Below are 20000 nucleotides of genomic sequence, written 5' to 3' on the forward strand. Positions count from 1 at the left end.
GTTTACAAGAGTATGATTGATTCAGATAAGTACTTTGCTGTCTGTCTGACAGGAAAGATTTTAAAATGTTAACAGAATCAGTTGCCAAACCATAAATCTCAAGCTTTTTGATAAGGAGTTTATGGTCAATTAGGTCAAAAGCTTTAGCAAAGTCAACAAATAGAGCAGCACAGAACTGGTTACTATTAATGTTGTTTAGCCATTGGTCAACTAAGCTAATCAGCGCTGTTTGACATGAGTGTTTTTTCCTAAAACCTGATTGCTTATCATGTATCAATTTGTTGTCCTCAAAGTGCAAAAGAATATGCTTATTGATATGTTTTTCAAGAGGCTTTGAAAGGATTGATAGAATTGATATTGGTCTGTAATTTGAGGGATTTGTAGTATCCCCCGATTTAAAAAGAGGAATCACTTTAGCCTGTTTGAATTTACTTGGAAAACAGCATTGGTCGATACATATGTTATAAATGAAAGTTAATGTATCCGTGATTATTGGAGCTGCCATTTTTATAATTTTTGCATCAAGCCCATCTATGTCACGTGTTCCGCTTTGTTTAAGATGTTGTAGCTGAGAGTAAACATCCAATATAGTCATTGGTTGCAATGCATGATGAACATGGATATGTTTGGAATTGCAGTATTCTTTCAAAAGTTTTAAATCATTTGATTCTGTCCGATCATAAGAAATCACTTTATCGGCAATTTTTGAGAAATGTTCATTAAGTGTATCTACAGAAATATTAATAACTTGTGAGGATTTATTTGCAATGTCTTTGTTTGTGAGTTGGTTAATTGCTTTCCAAATAGATTTTGAATCTTGTTTAGATGTAATGAGGTTTTGAAAATATTGTTGTTTACGTTTTCGTTTCAGGGAGTTCACTTTATTTCTTTGTTGTTTGTACTCTTCATGTGTACCATGTTCTTTTAAAAAATCACGGTAATTTGCTGCATTTTCTATGTCTTTGTCGATCCATTTAGGTTTTTCAATCTGCTTGATTCGATGTGTTTTAAGGGGTGCGTGTTTGTTATAAATATTAATGAATATAGATATCCAAAAATCCAAAGCTTGGTCAGGGTTTGTAAAATTGTAAGTATTTGAAAGTGGACTATTTTTTAGATCAGAAAGAAATGCACTTTCATTGAAATGAGAGAATGAACGATATGTAATTGTTCTGTGACCTGTTTTTGGAATTTTTACCCCTTTACGAGACCATGTGGTACAAATGGGAAAATGGTCACTCACAGCAAAACATGGTACACATGTTTCTTTAATATGACGTTTTTCAGAAACATAGATATGATCAATAAGTGTTTTAGAGGTGGAAGTAATACGAGTAGGTTTTTGAATCATTTGATGTAAATTTAATAGATTTAGTGTTTCCAACCAATTCTTATTTTGCTTCAGAAGATCGATATTAAAGTCTCCAAGAAGAATGATTTCTTTTGATTCATTTAAAACTGCATCCATCATGTCCATGAATTTATCACACCAGTTTACCTTCTCTGCTGGGTTTCTGTAACAGAATCCAACAATAATTGATGCTGATTTTTGTAAGCATATTTCCACCCAAATGGATTCTATTCCATGAGATTCAAGATTTTCAAGACGCTTGTAGGTTAATGATTCATTAATATAAACTAACAAACCAGTTTCTAAGTCTTTGGAAGAATCTTTTCGTAATGTTTTATAACCTGAAACGAAAATATCCGAATCAAGTATGTTGTTAGATAATCTAGATTCTGAAAATCCAAAAATATGAAAGTTTCTACCATTGTTAGAAAGTAAGGATAATATGTCTGTCATTTTGTTATATGCATGGTTTATGTTTAAATGGCCAATATGAAGCCCTTGTTTTACAAGCCAATTATTTTGACAATTATGAGTTGAAGAAGACATACAACAAAATTTCAAGGATAAAAAATACAAAAGCAAACACCTCACACACAAAACCCCACGATGATAAGATACCAATTAAGCAAAATTGTTCACAAAAGGAATTTCAATAATTACAGTTAATAATGTAATTATAGAAGAACTATTTTAACAGATTAATCAATGTTAATATTATTGTTTATAAAAACAATTTTGAAATATGCGAAAGCTTTGAATCGCAGGTGAAGTCCTTTTTCTTCTTTCAAAGCTCTGTTATATTATATATAGTCTTAACGTAGCGTAGAGAGAAATGTACCGTTGAGTCTGAGGATGTATTATAAAAATACAACACAGATTAAATTTCAGTCACAATGACACAAAAAGCAATCACTTTAAAAGTTTGGCAATAGGGATTCAAATATCTAAAAGCTAAGACTACCAGCACATAACCACATACACATGCACACACACACACACACACACACACACACTCACACACACACATACACACACACACACATAAACACACACATATACACACATACATACACACACACACACCACACATACACACACTCATACACACACGCTTAAAAGATGGCACTTTTAGTAGGCCATTGATGGGCGCATCTCATTAAAATTGTGTAGATATGATAAGAAAGCATGCACCATGGCTGGGTGCACAGGAGGTGGAGCCAGATGAGCTGTGTCATGTGGCGGAAGAACCATGGCTGGGTGCATATGGGGTGGAGCAAGGTGGGCGGCGTCATGTGGTGGTGGAGGGTAGCTGATAGGTTGTCCGAAACGGTTGAAGTGCCGAAAAGATGGCTGATACTGGTGATAAGCGTTGGCCGGTCCAACGTTGTGTTCATCAGCGGCGTGTTGGTTGCGAGAAGTCAAAGCAGGTGTCACGTAGTAGTCATTTGCTCTCGAATGCTGCTGATTGTGTGTTACGGCGAAGGGAAGAGGAGAAGCCAGGCTGTCACCACCTGAGCGATGCTGTGGAGCGATGTTTGCCGGCAATGGTCTGTCACGGAAAAAGCCCTGATGATTTGTTGGGAGGCGGGTCTCCAAGTGCTGTGGGAGGGCGGGAAAGTCTTCTTCATATCTCTGCACCGATTGGTATCTTTTAGAGTGACCTCTTTGATCAACGTGTTGATGCTTTGACACACGATTGTCATTGATGGTTGATTTGGTGTAGTACTTGGTGAGGGAGGGGGGGAACAGATTTTCTGCCAGCCGAGCTACGCCTTTTGGACTAGGATGAATCCTGTCCCTGTAAAGGGCGAGACGCGGGGCTCCACTCTCAGTCACAAAGACAGGCATGTTGTCCACAAAGACAACACCATGTCTTGCACATACTCTGGACAGGTTTTCATTGGATGGTCGGATGATATCATTTAGATCACTGCGCCCACGAGCAGGTATGATTGATGATGCTCTCAGGACTGCACGGGGAAATGCACACCTAAGAGTTAGCAGTAAATCGGTCCACATCACCTCACTAATGGTGCTAGAGGTGTTTGTACATGTATTGATGCCTACATGTACAGTGACCTGTTTCACTGAAGGGGATGGCGACAGATCTTTTCCCCACATAACTGCGTCCTCAACCATCATTCCATCCACACTCACTTTCTGAGGCACACTATATTTTGATGGCAAGGACTTGTTTAAGTTTACTGTCTTCAGTACAGAATCGCCAATGAGTATGAAAGTGGCATCTGGTTGGATGGTAATTTTTCTAAGTATTTCCTCTGGGGTGGGTCGATGTTCCTCTTGACTATTGTCATCTTCACTGGTGACATCTTTTTCTGAGTTGACTTCACATTCCGATGGTTCATTATGTTGACTCATATTGATTTGTTGCTGCGTCATTGTTGATTTAACAGGGGAGGAAGGAGGTGTCACAAAAGATCGTCGGTGCTTAAGGTTTGTATACATTGTCGGCGTGTCTTTAGTAGATGAGGGGGTAGAAGGATGGGGAGTAGTGGGTTTGTTTTCATGAGAATGAGTTGAAATGGATTTTTTTGCAGGTTTGTTGTTGACAAACGTGTGTTGGTCGTTCAGTTTCACTTTCAGATCACCAACAAGACTTTTGAGTTTGTGATTCTCCTCTTCCAGCTTGTTCACTTGGTTTGACAGTGCTGTTATTTTATCTTCTAGTTTTTGTACTGCCGCACTATTTTCAATCCGCATAGAGGACTTGATGCGTTTCTCAACGTCTTGCAGGTTAACAGCTAATAATTCGCTAACATTGGCCATATTCATTTTTAGGTCCATGGTTTCATGTTCAACATCTTCCAATCTGGTTTTCATTACCATTGTGCAGATAGGTGTCAATCTAGTTGATTGTCTTCTTTTTTTAAGTCAGAGGGGGAGGGAGAGAGAGAGAGAGAGAGAGAGAGAGAGAGAGGGAGGTGACAAGGGAAATAATCCTTTATTTGCGATCCCTTGATGCACATACTTCTCTACCTTTACCCTATGGTCGGTACAGCAGGTTATGTTTTAAAGGGATAGTATCCGCCGGGAAAAGGCCTTCAGATCGCTTTCAAAGCATCACCGTAAGATTCTACGTTACAAATAATGCTACCATCCATGAGGAATAACTTAACTTTGCAAATTCAACAGTTTTGATAGCTAATTAATTGTCGTAACAGATTCCAAGGAAAGAGCACTCTTGTAATAGTTGGGTGATTTCCCTTGTCAAATGTGTCAACAATGGCGTCTTCCTGCAGTCTGAAAAGGTAAGTGTCATTTTCCAGCTTAAGTTAACGTTGTCTGACAGGAAATAAAGCTTTCAATAGGACAAGTCAGTATCAGTGTACAAGTTGCTCTCAGCAGGACTGCAAATGAATCGATCGATGCGAGTCAAAAAGCCCTGACGAAGATCATGCTCGTACTTTGTTTAGAAGCAGTACTCAGTCAGATTTGAGATTATCTTGGACATAATGTGTTGCCTGTTGGTGATCATTTCAAATATATGTTTCTAAAGTTGCGCTTTTACTTATAAGCTTATGCATGTGTTTCAAATTCCATTCATGTCACTGATCGAACACAGGGAACAGTAAACGTGCTAGAGTTCGAAGCAAAGCGCATTCATGTTTCAGACAAATAGAGAGCTCTGAAAATTGTCTTTTCTCATAATAGTAACCCAAAAGAGAAGAAATTATACTTATCCCTCTGAACAATGTCGAGGATATCAGTGTCTTGTGCATTTGTTGTGTGTGTGTGTGTGTGTGTAGTGTGTGTGTGAGAGAGACTTGTATATATCACTGTGTGTGTGTGTCACACTGTGCATGAATGTGACTGTGTGTGTGTGTGTCACTGTGTGATTGTGTGTGTGTTTTTGTGTGTGTGTGTGTGTTTGTGTGTGTATTATGCTTGTGATATAATCACATATATATATTTGTATTTTTGTATACACGTGAAAAAAAGAGTACAAACTACAATTGTGTGTGTGAACGTTGTGTGCCAGCTGTCAAAACTCAAGTGAGCTTTTCCTGATTATGATTGAAGTTTGCTACAAATAACTCATTAACTTTAAGGGAGATTGATTAAGATATAGTGTATTCTTTTCAAGCATTTGTCTTTATTTTCAGGCTATGGAAGTTTTACATTCAAAACAACAAGCGGCCAGGCTGCTCGTTCAACTTCAAGAAGTGCACATCGAGGCAGGATAGGGAGAGGAATTAGCAGAGGTGTGAGCTAATGCAGAGGCAAGGACTGGTCCAAGTCTTCTCAACCTGAAATTGGTTTGCTGGGCAAGGGGAAGGCTGATCCGAATAACAATTTGAAGGTAAGTGAGGACTAGTTATACTTATACTTATAATATTAATAGATACTTTCTCTGTGTGCAGGAGTTAAAAGAAAAAGACATGATGTTAGAGCCAAGGGTAATTTTGTGAATTCCAATACTGGCAATAGAGTGCTATCACAGAAAATGAAGAAATTACATTCATCCAACTGAACAATGTCAAGAAAGTCAGTGCGTGTTGTGTATTTGTTATGTGTGGATGTGTGTGTGTTTTAGGAATGTAAAATAAGTAAAATTGTGTGTAAGTGGGGGTGTAAATTAGTGGTCTGGGTGGCCCAAAAAACAATTTGAAGGTGAATCAGGACTATAGTTATAAGTACTTTCTCTCACCGCTTCCACCCTCAACCCCCACGCCTCCTCCAAACTCAATCATTCGAGTAAACTTGTACCTTTTTATTCTGCAAGATTTGTGAGGTCAAAGACTTTGTTACAGGGTATACTAAATAATGACTAACGGAGAGGTTTTTAGGTCTCGGTCACAAATTACATTACCGGTGCTTTTTTTTTATTCTAGGGAATGTGTGTATTTCCTGGTTTAAAAAAATATTGAAAAAGAATGAAAATTCAGCTTCAGCATCCTGATTTTGTCAAGATATTTTATGCAGTTAAATTTCAGTACCCACAACCTTTTAGTGTCTCATAAAGGGAAATAAATGAACAGTCCTCACAATTATGGTGCTGTACCCTGAACCCCCCTTTTAAAAACCTTTACAATTCAAGATCTCCCCTATATTTAGACCTTGCTTTTCAGATTTTCTGGTCATAACCTATGCAAATTCACCTTCATTTTAAGACTTCCTGCTTTTTAATACCTGATTTTATCAGATTTTGGGAGATCGTAAAAGGGGGTTCCACTGTAATATGAATTCTGTTTTAGCTACACCTGTATGCTGTTTGTAAAGAAGGATATTTTACAGATTGAGGGGATCATTTCTGCCTCCATAATGATCGTTATGATCTGACACATTGGCTAACAGATTCCATGATCATGCTGTTATTCAGATAGAAAAGATGGCCCAGGACAGAGGACTCTGGAGAGCTGTTGTTGGCGGCCCATACCCTGACAGGAGTGACGGGCATTGAGTTGAGTTGAGTGAGCTGTTATGTAGGAAGTCATAATAATGATGTGTAGGTTTTTGAATTGTGTCTGCTTTGCAGTTCAAATAGATGTCTGCCTTCCTGTTCAATTTTTTTTTAAACAAGACAATCCCTGAAGCACATTTTCCAACCACATGTCAAACAGCAGTTCTGCTTAGCTTGAAACATCAGTATTGAATAATTATATCAAATTGACCTTTTTGCGGTTGAGCACTTGACAGATGCTGCTACAATACCTCTTGTAGAGAAAAAAATTAGAGATACAGTGGAGCCCTTTTAAGATATATATGTATATATATACAGCAAACTCAATCAAAGAAAAGCAGAATGTCTTAGAATAGAGGTTATAAACAGGAATCTGAGAAAGTAGTGTCTTTTAAGACAAATGTTGTTTTTTTAAAGGGGGGGGGGGGGGCAAAGTTAGGGTTTCACTGTACAATGCTATGGTAAACTGGGCATTCATTCCAAGTAGCTAAAGATGTGTGACACTTTTGCTCGTCAGGAGCACTAGAACACGTCACATTTTCACACTTCTCAGTGTGTCAGAATGCTAAAAATCTGGAAAGCCAATGCCCACAGGTATATCCCATCCCCCCTCTCCCACCCACCACCACCTTTTACTCACACTTGCAATCCATTACGTACATGAATAGATTACAAACACTCTTCTGTAACTCTTTATTTTCACACTTTTTCTTGCATTTGGTTAATTTTTTCAACCCTTTTCGAAGTTTGAATTAAGTGTCTTCACTGATGGGTGATTTTCTGTTTATGCTCCAGGACTTCAAGGCACTGGTGCTTGATGACAGCAGGCTCCTACTGGCCCACACACAAAGAAGAGATTGAAGATGCCCTGGTCCTGGAAGAAGAAGAGGGAAAGATCAATAAAGCCAAACGATACGCATCATTCAGAGTTATATTGAGGAAAGATATTGGCTATTCGGGTGAAGGTGTAAGAGTTGCCATGTGCAGTTGCTGTGTATGGGTCATAGGAATGACATTATAGATCCAACTGGCCAGTACACTGACTTTCTTCCTTGCTGCCTGCATTGGAGTACATTGTGGTGTTAAACAAAGTGCGTTTCTGTGTGGGTTGGTTTACACATGCTCTGTCACATTCCATATTAGACGGCCAGCTGAGACTACAAAATAGTGCATGTTTTGTACATTAAAAAAACAATTAAAAGGAATTCTAACCAGAACCAATCGATACATAAATGTTATTTGTATTTTTGACCAAAATATGACATTTTACACACACCTTGACAGTCCTTGTTCACCTTGAGGAACACTGACTGTCTCCATCTGTGTAAAATGTCATAATTTGGTCAAAAATACAAATAATGTATATTGTTTTTTTCTTTTTTAATGTACTGTAATCTACCTTGTAAGCGCCGTTAGTACCTAGTAAACGCCCACCCCCAACATTTGGATCAGTGTTTGAACATATGTTGTGTGTGTGTTTTTGTTTTAATTATGTGCACAGTTCTGCACCTTGTAGAGACATTTTCATTCTATAGAGAACGCTGACAGACAGCTATATATTTATTTATTTCATACTCTCGGCACTGGAGTATCTCTGGATAGCCCCTCAAAAAGAAGACGAGGGAGGGTCTTCTGAAGTTGAAAAGGTCTGCTTTCAGTGATTTACAGGGAGCATGTGAAACGACCAGTGTTTGATAACACCATTTCCCTCTGAAAGATTTTAGCTTTCTAAAATAAACTTACCCCTTTCTTCCTCACATCAATGTCTTGGATCAGTATCAATGACTGACAGAATGACTATTCATTTCGTGTTTTTTAGGATGTGTGTACATTCACTCTCACTGAATGAATTTTTGTGTTTGGTTTTTAGTGTTTTTTCTTTCTGTTTAGACACTTGCATATCAAGCGAAAGATACATACAGGGTGACTATTTGTGCATGGAAACAGCTGACATGAGCATTAAAGTCTGGGGAAGAGCCCTGAAAGTGTATTGATTAATGCGTTGAATTCACAGGTCTAGTAAAACTTGTGCAAAACAAATATATACATGTGTTGAAAAGTGCTCGAATTCCAAGAATAGTTTCATGTGTAGCACCTTTGAACTGTGCAGAGGATGTGTGCCTGTGGATTTGAGATCTACATGGAATAAAATAGACACTGTTCTTGACAATTGAGTATGTTTTTGTGTGCGCATGTTGTTTGCTTTTTTGATAATAATTGACTTTTGGTCAAGATGTAACCATAAATTTCTGTAGCAAAGATGCAATGATAAAAATAGACAGAATATGATCAAATAATAAGACACTGGGCTGCAAATTGCTTTTAATTGTCATTGTATTTATCTGTAAACTGATCATGATTTCCATGGCATGATTAATGCAGTGGAACCTCCCTTCTATGACCCCCCAATTTAAAACTCCCTTCTTTTTAAGACCTTGTTCTCACATTTTCTGTTCATAACCTCTGTAAAATTACCCCCATTTTAAGACTCGTTCTTTTTTTAGACTCGATTTTCTCAGATTGTTTGAGGTCGTAAAAGGGGGGTGCCACTGTAGTAATAATGCATCTTCAGAAATTGAACACAGGTGCTGCAGTTTTTTTTATAACCATGAAGAAGAAAAATACTGTTTCAAAACTTTGACAGTGTCTTATCCTCAAACATACACCTTTTTAAAGAATCCATAACTTTTAATCACTCAACAAAATTGCCTGCAGCTCAAGTGAACCACAAATGGGGAACAATTGGCCACACTCAAGGAATCGGTTATTGGCAACTTTTCTGTCGGTCGCGCAGCCTGAGAGAGACATGACAGAGATAGTTACTCAAGATAAAAGATAAGCTTGACTTACATCAGAATTATGAACATTTAAACTCACCTTGAGCTTTGTCTGAAATATTTTAAACCATTATTGCCACACATTGCAAGAATGTTTGATGTCCGGGTGCTTTTCCCCTGAAAATTAAAAAAAATACTTTTAGTAATTATATATATATAGCAACATATAAACCACTAAGTGTAAACCAAAGGCTGGCCAATTACATACAGTTCTACAGCAACATCAGTTCTGAACATGAAGCTTTCAACATGCACAGCGACACTTAAAAATGGCAGTTAAAAAAGAAAGGATGAATGAGATTCTGCCGCATTTAGTGTTTGCTTCAATGAACGCTGTCCGAGGAAGAATGTGTTCTTTGTTAAAAAAGTTACCCTTTCAGAAAGCCTTACAATAAGCTTCAATCATAGTTTTTCCTGCAAAATCACAACATTAAAAACTTTAGGCACAGAAAAACTCATACCGCTGACAATATAAAATGTCAGTTATAAATAACATTTTCTGTTGCACTACATCCAAAGACTGTGCTGACTGACCTTACTTTTTCCATCTCAAAACAATTTTTAGGGGGATTACCTACTCTGTCTGTCACAGTGTCAGTCTCAGTCTCCAGTCCTATACAGTGCACCACAGGAGCTTGTACCCAACCGCCAGTTGATCATTATTTAGTCCTGCATGTACGCCCTTACTAGGCTAGCGAATGCGTAGTATGTAGTTGTAAGAAGACTGTAGGGATGAAGGAGTAAATAATGATCGACCAGCACTTTGATGCAAGCTCCTGTGCAGTGCACAGACACACACACACACAGTGACACACACCGTGGCGTGTCCGTGTTCAAACCAAAACTGGACTCAATCGACCCTGCACACTACACGTTCGTGCACTCGCTTGATGGATGCTTCATTCGCTCAACACACCAGCAGACACACAAACAAAACGGCAGCAACATTTGTCTAGGTCTGTCCAAAGTCTACACAACACTTGCTTTACTTACAAATCCAGCAGGAGAGAGCTCTGCGTCGTGGGTAGTCAGCGCCACACGATGGTAACACTCATGCAGTTCAATCCAACTTTCCCACTGCTTGCCGCGTGTTGATAACTTTGCATTTTGTGCGTCGAGCATGACTTTCTCGTGATTCTGTGTCGTTCCCAGTCAGTCTGCTGCTTTCTGAACCACCTTGAGTCGATTTCTTACATCCCATCCGCCATTGTTTTGGGTCGTCATGAAAACGGCACGCTCGCGACGAAAACCAGTCTATGACGGCCAATTTTGATCTTCAAATGGTGGAGAGCAGTCGCCAATTTAATCATGTTTAATTAATTATTTAGCATACTTGTGGTGCTTTATTGAGCAAACCGGGCCAGGTGCGTCTTAATTAAGGTACACTAGATTCCCCAAATTCTTCAAATCGGCCGAATTCGACAAAAAAAACTCCAAAATGGCGGCGTGGACACTATATGTTTAAACACGGATAACTTCGGATGGCAATACATTTCCCCTTCAATCCTTTTTCACGAGGGTGGAGGGGGAGTATTAACATTGCTTTTTTCTGAGTCCGCTATTCCGCCTCCCCCCCCCCCCCCCCCGCAACCGCTCACTGTTCTCTTCTGTAAATCAAGTAAACATACATCCTCGAGTTGTTGTACACGGTCAAAGCAAATCAATCCATGGGTTCTTACAGCATTGATTCAAGACGTTGATCACAGTATGACGGCATGCGCACACTACACTATGTGTGAAGTGTTTTAATGAGACTTTACAACTGAATACCAGCAACAGCACTGTTATTGATCAGTCCGTTCTTGGTGTGTGTGTGTGTGTGTGTGTGTGTGTGTGTGTGTGTGTGTGTGTGTGTGTGTGTGTGTGTGTGTGCGTGTGTGTGTGTGCGTGCGTGCATTCGTGTGTATGTGTTTGTGTCTGTGTGTGTGTGTTTGCAGAAGTCGTAATGGCCACCGCTTCAGCCACCAATAGCAGTGTGCTACCAGAATGCCCTGTCTGCCATGACGGATATAAAGAGCCAAAAATACTGCCGTGTACACACCTAGCGTGCAAAAAGTGCGTCGTGTCGTGGCTGCAGAAGGCAGGGGTCAAGGGAGGCTGTCCGCTCTGCAGGGCCCCCATCCTGCCCTCCACCAGCCGAGGTAAGCGTGACATTGACATTCTGGTCAATGACCTGCCCACTGACCTGGCCACTATGGCTCTAGTGGACGGTCACAAAGTGCTCAGCGGTCAGCATGTCTGCATGATCTGCAACAACAACGCAGCTGCCGCGTCATTCTGCTTGCAATGTGAGGTCAAAATTTGCAAAGCTTGCATCATTGGGCACAAGAACATACCCTCAACCAGGAAACACGTCATTGAAGACTTAAACAAACTCAGCCCGCAGCAGTTGGCTCAGATAAACCGTGCAACTTGTAACGTGCACGATGATAGGCCGGCTGAGGTGTGGTGCTCCACCCACCAGGAGCTCATTTGCATGTTGTGTGCGACAACCAATCACCGCAGCTGTGCAGAGGTGAGGGCCATCCCAGACGTGGCGACAGAGAAGAGAAGAGAACTGGAACAACAAGCACAGAGGCTGAGGGACACAGTGACAGCATTGGCAACGGAGGTTGGTGTTAACCCTTCTTGTGAATGCTCTTGTTTTATCAGGCTTTTTCCTTATTCAGTTTTGTGCATCGTACCTTATTAGCAGACTTACATCCATTCTGATTGAATCTACATGACGTTTTGGGTCTCTTTGTATGATACAATTAGGTGAAAACAGGGTTTGATGAATGCATGGTGCAAGCTTGAATGATTTCTCTTTAATGATTTCACCTTCACAAACCACTTCCGCTGGACATTAAAAAGAAACATCTTCAGCGATGACAAAACCTTCTTCTTTTTTTTTGTAATGCAAAAGGACATTTAAACAAGATTTGTAGGACTTCACAGAGTGATCTGTGTTTTAGATCCAAGAGGTCACGGACACTTTCAAGGTCATGCGTAAAAAGGCCAATGACACGTTCGATGACCTTGAGCAGTGCTTGAAGAAGCGACGTCAGGAGGTCAACAAGCTAATACAGGCTGAGGAAGACGCCGCCATGACGTCATTGGCGGAGCTGGAGAAATGGCGGGCGGCCTTAGCACTGAACGCAGCCAGCGTAGGAAATGTGGTGCAGTCAGCGTCTGGAGGGTCTCTGCTGGGGATGATGAAAGGTCTGACGTCACGCCTCGACGACCTGGAGTCACAGACCGGAACGACACGCAAGATGGAGGTCAAAGACTTGACCTTGGACCTCCAGAAACTGGATCAACTGAGGGCTGACATCGGCTCTCTGGGTACGTCACATTGTCTGTACACCTTTTCTGATAATAAGTGTAGCCAAGTGCTAAACTGGCTACTAATTCGTTATAATGATTTTATGTCATTCCTGTTTTGTGTAAGTTAAATTTGTATATGCTCTGACACCTGGCGGTCGTAAACTCGCTCAGTCGGCCGTGTCCACCGATGTTTTCCTTTGACGTCAAGCCGCCCTCCCAGAGAGAGACGCCGGGGTACCTTGGGCCCCAGGTGGTCGTTATGCAATGTGCCGCCAGACTGTCTGGGCCGTTGGACTCGGCGTTTTGTCAAGTGGGTGTCATTTCTTTTGACAGGGTAGATCATAGAAGATGCCAGGTGGCTTGGAGGTTTTAGTCTCTTACCCCCCCCCCCCTTTTCTTGTCTTTACTGACCAATGAGAAATGATGTCAGTTTTGTTAGCTAACTCTTGATTGGTGGCTTTTGACGCCACCCATCCCCATTTACATGATAGCATTTGAGATAAATGAGAACTATCTCGGAGAGAGAGGACGTACTCGTTTTGTACTTTGTTATCATGGAGACATACTGATGTAGATTGCATTGTACTATTGGTGTGGCCTCCCGGTCTTCGGGCTGGGAGCTGGATTGGTGAGGAGAAGAGAAGAATAGAAAATAAAGAGAAATGTGAATCGACAGACATGGTTTTCCAGAGTTTCATGTTGCATCAAGTGACTCGTCGGTCTGTGCCAGTGAACTCTTGTCTATCATTCTCTACATGTGAGTGAAAGTCCATTACGAGAGCAAGTGATGTTCGTTCAGTGCAAGACACTAAAGAGGCACCCACATGGTGTACTCCTGAACTTCGGGGTTTAATTCTACTACTTGGTGACTACATTCACCCAACTACTACATCAAGAGTCTACAACCAAATATTATCCTCTTCCTTCCACCCCATCACAAATGGCGCTGCGAGCAGGATTCGTGTTTTGCACAGAATGGACTTTTCTTGTGACTCGTTTTCCATCATGGAGTACGGTAAATCTTGCTGGTGCGACCGACACCGGAATAAGGGCTATAGTCACACTCACCAAATGGGCACCACACAGTTCCATCAAGGTCACACAACCGCAAAATAACACTTCGTCGATATTACGAGATAATCACTAAGATGAAATAACGTAGGTAACACTTCGGAATCAGGAAACAGCACACGGGTAAACAAACAGGAATCGCCGATGCAAAACAGGTTGAAGACAGACATGGTCCGGGAACGTAGAAGAAGAAGAAGAAGAAGACAGGCATGGTCCGCAGGAACAGGTAGAAGCAGACTATGTTGACCATGGTTGAATATCTTCCAGGCAGACGTCAGGATTCCGGTGTCGGTCGCACCAGCAAGATTTACCGTACTCCATGATGGAAAACGAGTCACAAGAAAAGTCCATTCTGTGCAAAACACGACCCTGCTCGCAGCGCCATTTGTGATGGGGTGGAAGGAAGAGGATAATATTTGATTGTAGACTCTTGATGTAGTAGTTGGGTGAATGTAGTCACCTAGTAGAAGTAAACCCCGAAGTTCAGGAGTACACCATGTGGGTGCCTCTTTAGTGTCTTGCACTGAACGAACATCACTTGCTCTCGTAATGGACTTTCACTCACATGTAGAGAATGATAGACAAGAGTTCACTGGCACAGACCGACGAGTCACTTGATGCAACATGAAACTCTGGGAAACCATGTCTGTCGATTCACATTTCTCTTTATTTTCTATTTTCTCTTCTCCTCAGCAACCCAGCTCCCAGCCCGAAGACCGGGAGGCCACACCAATCGTACCATGCAATCTACATCAGTATGTCTCCATGATAACAAAGTACAAAACGAGTACGTCCTCTCTCTCCGAGATAGTTCTCAGTTCTCTTCCAAAATCTCAAATGCTATCATGTAAATGGGGATGGGTGGCGTCAAAAGCCTCCAATCAAGAGTTAGCTAACAAACCTGACATCATTTCTCATTGGTCAGTAAAGACAAGAAAAGGAGGGGGGGGGTAAGAGACTAAAACCTCCAAGCCACCTGGCATCTTCTATGATCTACCCTGTCAAAAGAAATGACACCCACTTGACAAAACGCCAAGTCCAACTCGGGTAGACAGACTGTCGGCACATTGCATAACGACCACCTGGGGCCCAGCGTCTCTCTCTGGGAGGGCGGCTTGACGTCAAAGGAAAACATCGGTGGACACAGCCGACTGAGCGAGTTTACGACCGCCAGGTGTCAGAGCATATACAAATTTAACTTACACAAGACAGGAATGACATAAAATCATTATAACGAATTAGTAGCCAGTTTAGCACTTGGCTACATCAGTGTTGGTTACAAACCATAAACCAGAAGGTCAAGATCCATTCAGCATCCATCTTATTCTCTGTTTTGTTCTCGGCCTACTCCTTAAAACCAGGTAACAGGTAATCACAGTAATTATAATAGGTATATGGTTCTATATATTATGGAGTTAGCGAACGTATTGCATGTACTGTTGGCGCGGAGGGACCATAACAGTTGATACCTGTTACACCTGTGTGATGATGTCATCTTGCGCTGTGCAGTTGTCTGTCTGTGCGTGGGGCAACTCGTCATTATGTCAAACACTGTAGGGCGGTACAGGCATCCATGGACATATAACGAAATTTGCAGAGAGGGGGCCCGGGTAGCTCAGTTGGTAGAACACTGGACTTGTGATCCTAAGGTCGCAGGTTCAACTTCGGGCCGGGACGGACACGGATCAACTTAATGTGCACACCCAGAGACGGTAGCCATGTCCCATCCCCGTGTCACCACAGTGGCACGTAAAAGTGCAGATGGCTAATACCACCTAAACACCCATACACTTGTGTATCTCATCAAAACCCGCGAGGGCGTAAAACTCCAATGATCATATAACCCATATCTAGTCCTTGAGAGGCGAACTATTTAGCCTGGAGGACATGAAGCATTCTCTATTAATATAACACGTAGGCTAAACCTGTCAAGGACTGAAATCTGTCTTCAGGTCAGGTCACAAAGCCCGCCACAACACCAACAACCTTACAGCAGCCTACACAGCCATCACCAGCCACATCTACAGCGACATCAGCGACAACACCACGGACTGCAGACAAACCCAGAAAGGCGGCGCTGGCCAAAGTACTGAGAGTAGGGGACCGGGTCAAACCGGGACCGGACTGGTATTCTGATCTTGGCTCTAAGGTAAGACTGCGTGTCCCTCTCCTGTCTGACAGTTTTCACCATCCCTGTCTTTCTGTCTGAGGTGTCACTGAAATGACGGTGATATTATGAATGTTCTGGTTCTGCTTTTGCTTGAGTTGCAACCAAATGAAATGTTGTGTTATAAACTTGATTCAGAAATAAAGTTTAATGAACTAAAGAGGAATGCATTCACACACGCACGCATGTAAATACGCACTCAAACAAATTTACACAAACTGGATGAAACTATTCTTATACTTATTTATTCGGCGTTTGTTGCACACAAAAACACACGCTCACACACACACACACACACACACACACACACACACACACACACACACACACACACACACACACACACACACACACACACACACGCACGCACACACACACACACAAAACACACACACACACACACACACACACACATACACAATATAGGAAGATTTCCAATAACCTTGAACATAATATGTCATGCCATTACTTATTGGTTACATATTTTAGACCTTTCGAAGACATCTCATTTGAGAGTAATATATGATCATTTATATAGACATTCACAAGAAAATTGAAACGGGGAAATATTCCAACATACCAAAAGAGAACAGACTATGCCTAAAGAGTGGGACATTGAATGATGAAATGCATTTTTTAGACACATGCATTGAATATAATGATATCAGAGAAAACCTAATGAAACTTATACATAATCCCATACACTTGTATGATTTACCAAGTCAACTGATAAATGAAGGAAAACTTCAGTTACAGCTTGGTAAATGTGTACACGACTGTTTTCTGAAGAAGAAAACAATGATTCTTCTTTTATTTCTGTTGTTTGGTTTGTGCTGTATAAGCCTAAAGGTTTCGTGGCAAGAAAAGATTATTCTATTATATTCTTTTCTATTCACACACACACACACACACACACACACACACACACACACACACACACACACACACACAAACACACACACACACAATCAGTGACCAGTGTGTACTGTGTGCAGGACAAGAAAGGCACAGTGACGGCCATCCCGTCAAGATTATCAATACAGCGGGGCAGGGTGTACGTGCAGTGGGATGGTGAACATGAAGACTGGTGCTATATGGGACGTAATGGCTGGTATCAGCTGGACCTGCTGTGAGAGCCTTCGTCACCCCCACCTCTCCCCGTGCGCTGTATTGTACTGATTGTAGTATCTATCCTGTTGCATATTTATAGTGAAGTGTGTGTGTGTGTGTGCGGGGGTCAGTGTTGTTGTTGTTGTTGTTGTTGTTGTTGTTGTTGTTGTTGTTGTTGTTGTTGTTGTACTTGTTAACTTGAGCACTGACGAAAGGATTTCCACAACAGCCACGTCAATCTTAGCACGTGAACATTACCCGCTATTACGAGCTAGTCGTGTGACAGAGAGTTTTCTTGCACAGGTGACTGTAGATGTTTCACGACGGCTTTAGCCGGAGTGAAACAGCAGCAGTCGAGTGTGCAAGAAAACTCTCTGTCACACGACTAGCTCGTAATGGCGATTATGTCTCACAGCATCGGCATAGAAAGATATAAATGAGTTGTTGGGGACGAAATAACAGGCACAAAACCAGACTGACAACACAATTGCCTTTTCACACATACCGTACACACGCATGCGCGCAGAAGATATATCCAATTCGTTTCGTGTCTTTTTCTGGTTGAATGCCTTTAACAAAGTATCAACCGACGTTTCTGAATCTTTCAATGAAAAAAATAAACTTTTTTTGAACCAAACAGCACAAACCAACGAAAGCTAAACACACAAACACACGCGCGCACTAACACAGATTGAATGCAAAGCGCGAACGAACACGGAGAATTTGTGTAGGTCAGGTCGTGGGAAAGTCCACCCGAAATGTTCCAACAGGGGAACTGGTTGTGTTTGGATTGTTCTTTTTCTCACAGTGATTTTGATGTTGTTTACAGTGCAGTTTTGAAAGAATATTTTCCGAATTTGGGGCACACTTTCGTCTTTCGGTTCGTTTATCTTGTCGAAGTAACATTCGAGTGTTTCTAAATCCAAACCTTCCATCACCGCTGGTGCAGATTAGACCTGCCTGACTGTCTGCGTGCGTGTTAGAGCTGAAGACGAAGCCTCAATCGCCAAAGCGTCACCCATCTGTAGGTTCTGAGCATCGGATGTACGTTGATACGTGGTGAGATCCGCACGGAACTGTCTATGCAACTTTTCCTAGTCACAGGTGTAAGGTTCGATCTTTTCTTTCCAATTTCGTCCTCTGTGTACGTAGCAAAGTGTTTCACCATTTTCGGTTTTCGTTGCAGACGACGATAGTGAAAGTAGAACTACCTATTGTTTTGTTTTGACCTTTCGTATTCAGGGTTCTTCATTGAAGCTTGGTAAAGGGACCGTGTCGTGTAAGTGGAAAGTTGACGAAGCTTTTGAAAACAGAAATTGAATGAAAAAGAAAATGTGGCTTTCAGTTATATACAGGAGAACGGGGTTGGTGTTATTCTTTTACCGTCAAACACTTAGTACACAGATAAAACGTGATTGAGTGACTGACCAAGGCCTGTTGGCACACTATTCAGAATGCACAACAAAATGTAACAACGCTTTGATACCCATTTTTCTACGTTCGTGATCACTTGAAATGAATACTGAAAACATAAGTGTTTAAGGTAGTGACTGAATGTATGTGAAGGTAAAAAAAATTCAGAAATAAATGCATAATCAAAATAATTGATTTCAGCATCAAAGCGTGTAACATACAATCTTGCACACGTTTGCTTTAGTAGTGGCAAAGAAGGAATGCGTGTGACATACAAGCATCATTGATAGAATCTACAAGGAACTTAGTCGATAAATATCGACAGGGGGCCGACAAATGGTTTAAATGGGAAATGTGTGTATATGGGTGTGGGTTTGAAACAAACAAACAAACCAACCCATGTGAACCCCGGGCCGCAGGCCTTCGATGTAGTGATTGAAAAAAAGGATGTTCTCAAATGGTTCAATTCTCATTTGGTCTGATTCTCAAATGGTACAGGTATACTCTCCCCCCCCCCCCCCACTTTCTGCACCCGGGTGGGTGACCGAGTTTAACCTATGGGGAGTTTAACCTATGGGGCGGTCTCTTTGATGTCTTGAGAGGAAACTTGGCCAGGGTAGTACATGCACCAGAACTGGTGGACACCAAGGACAAACATGAAATCGAAGCAGTTTGCTTTCAGAGGGAACGGTCGTCAGCAACTCAAACTTCTCTGTTTTCTTTTTTTAAGAAAATCTGACTTTCTTTGTGGCCCCCTGACTCCGCCCCCCTCCCTCTGTAAGGACCCCCCTCCATAAGGACCGATTTTTGTCAACATTTTAAAGGTCGCTAGAGAGGGGTTCCACTGTATGACCTAACCGCTACTGGCAGACGGCCTCAATCTTCACGCGCAAAGACGAGATTAATAGGTGCTCGGTTTTGGTATTTTGAATTACATTACATTAAACCTTTGTTGGGTTTCATGGTCATGGCAACAGCCATAATAATATTACATGATGTATAATATCATATTTCAGCATATGTGAATTACATGTCATCATACCAAACTGTCATACATTTTTATTCATACATTATTCTGATTGATCACAACCAAACCTACTATCATTGGACACATCCAAATGCAAGCGCCTGTTCTTGACAATTTCCCTCTGATCTAAATATAAAATCAGTGCAATTTCCTGGGTCGGGCTTTGCCACAGACACTCACGGTTTTGCCTGTAGGTAAAATGTACAATGTATTTTCTGATTTGTGCACAAAAGCTTTTTTTCTTTTTTCTTTTTTTTTTAACATAACAATGTTTAATGTCACTGTATGTTTAAAAG

General features: G+C 41.3%; 1 protein-coding gene and 2 long non-coding RNA genes across 6 annotated transcripts in view; all 3 read left to right on the top strand.

Annotated features, from left to right (window-relative positions):
* The window catches only part of LOC138976489 (transcription intermediary factor 1-beta-like), a 433321-nt gene that overhangs the window by 26625 nt on the left and 386696 nt on the right, over positions 1-20000 (top strand). The window contains exons 1-2 of one of the 2 annotated variants that reach the window (XM_070349351.1): positions 11551-12221; positions 12565-12934. In XM_070349351.1, coding sequence (XP_070205452.1) covers positions 11556-12221; positions 12565-12934 — 1036 coding nt within the window. In that variant the 5' untranslated portion in view covers positions 11551-11555. Of the gene's footprint in view, positions 1-11550; positions 12222-12564; positions 12935-20000 lie in introns of those variants that run through there. The other variant, XM_070349352.1, reaches the window with a different exon arrangement.
* On the top strand, positions 4382-9397 carry LOC138976503 (uncharacterized). Of its 2 annotated transcripts, XR_011459030.1 has the most exons (3): positions 4382-4620; positions 5476-5672; positions 7569-9397. It is a non-coding gene; the product is annotated as an uncharacterized lncRNA (long non-coding RNA). The 2 variants fall into 2 exon arrangements; XR_011459029.1 differs by lacking the exon at positions 4382-4620 and having other exon boundaries at positions 5222-5672.
* The window catches only part of LOC138976504 (uncharacterized), a 9536-nt gene continuing 6656 nt past the window's right edge, over positions 17121-20000 (top strand). The window contains exon 1 of one of the 2 annotated variants that reach the window (XR_011459033.1): positions 17121-20000. This exon is cut by the window's right edge and continues 489 nt beyond it. This is a non-coding gene — a long non-coding RNA (uncharacterized lncRNA). The other variant, XR_011459032.1, reaches the window with a different exon arrangement.

This window comes from Littorina saxatilis, linkage group LG9, assembly GCF_037325665.1.
Source record: "Littorina saxatilis isolate snail1 linkage group LG9, US_GU_Lsax_2.0, whole genome shotgun sequence".
Classification (NCBI taxonomy): domain Eukaryota; kingdom Metazoa; phylum Mollusca; class Gastropoda; order Littorinimorpha; family Littorinidae; genus Littorina; species Littorina saxatilis.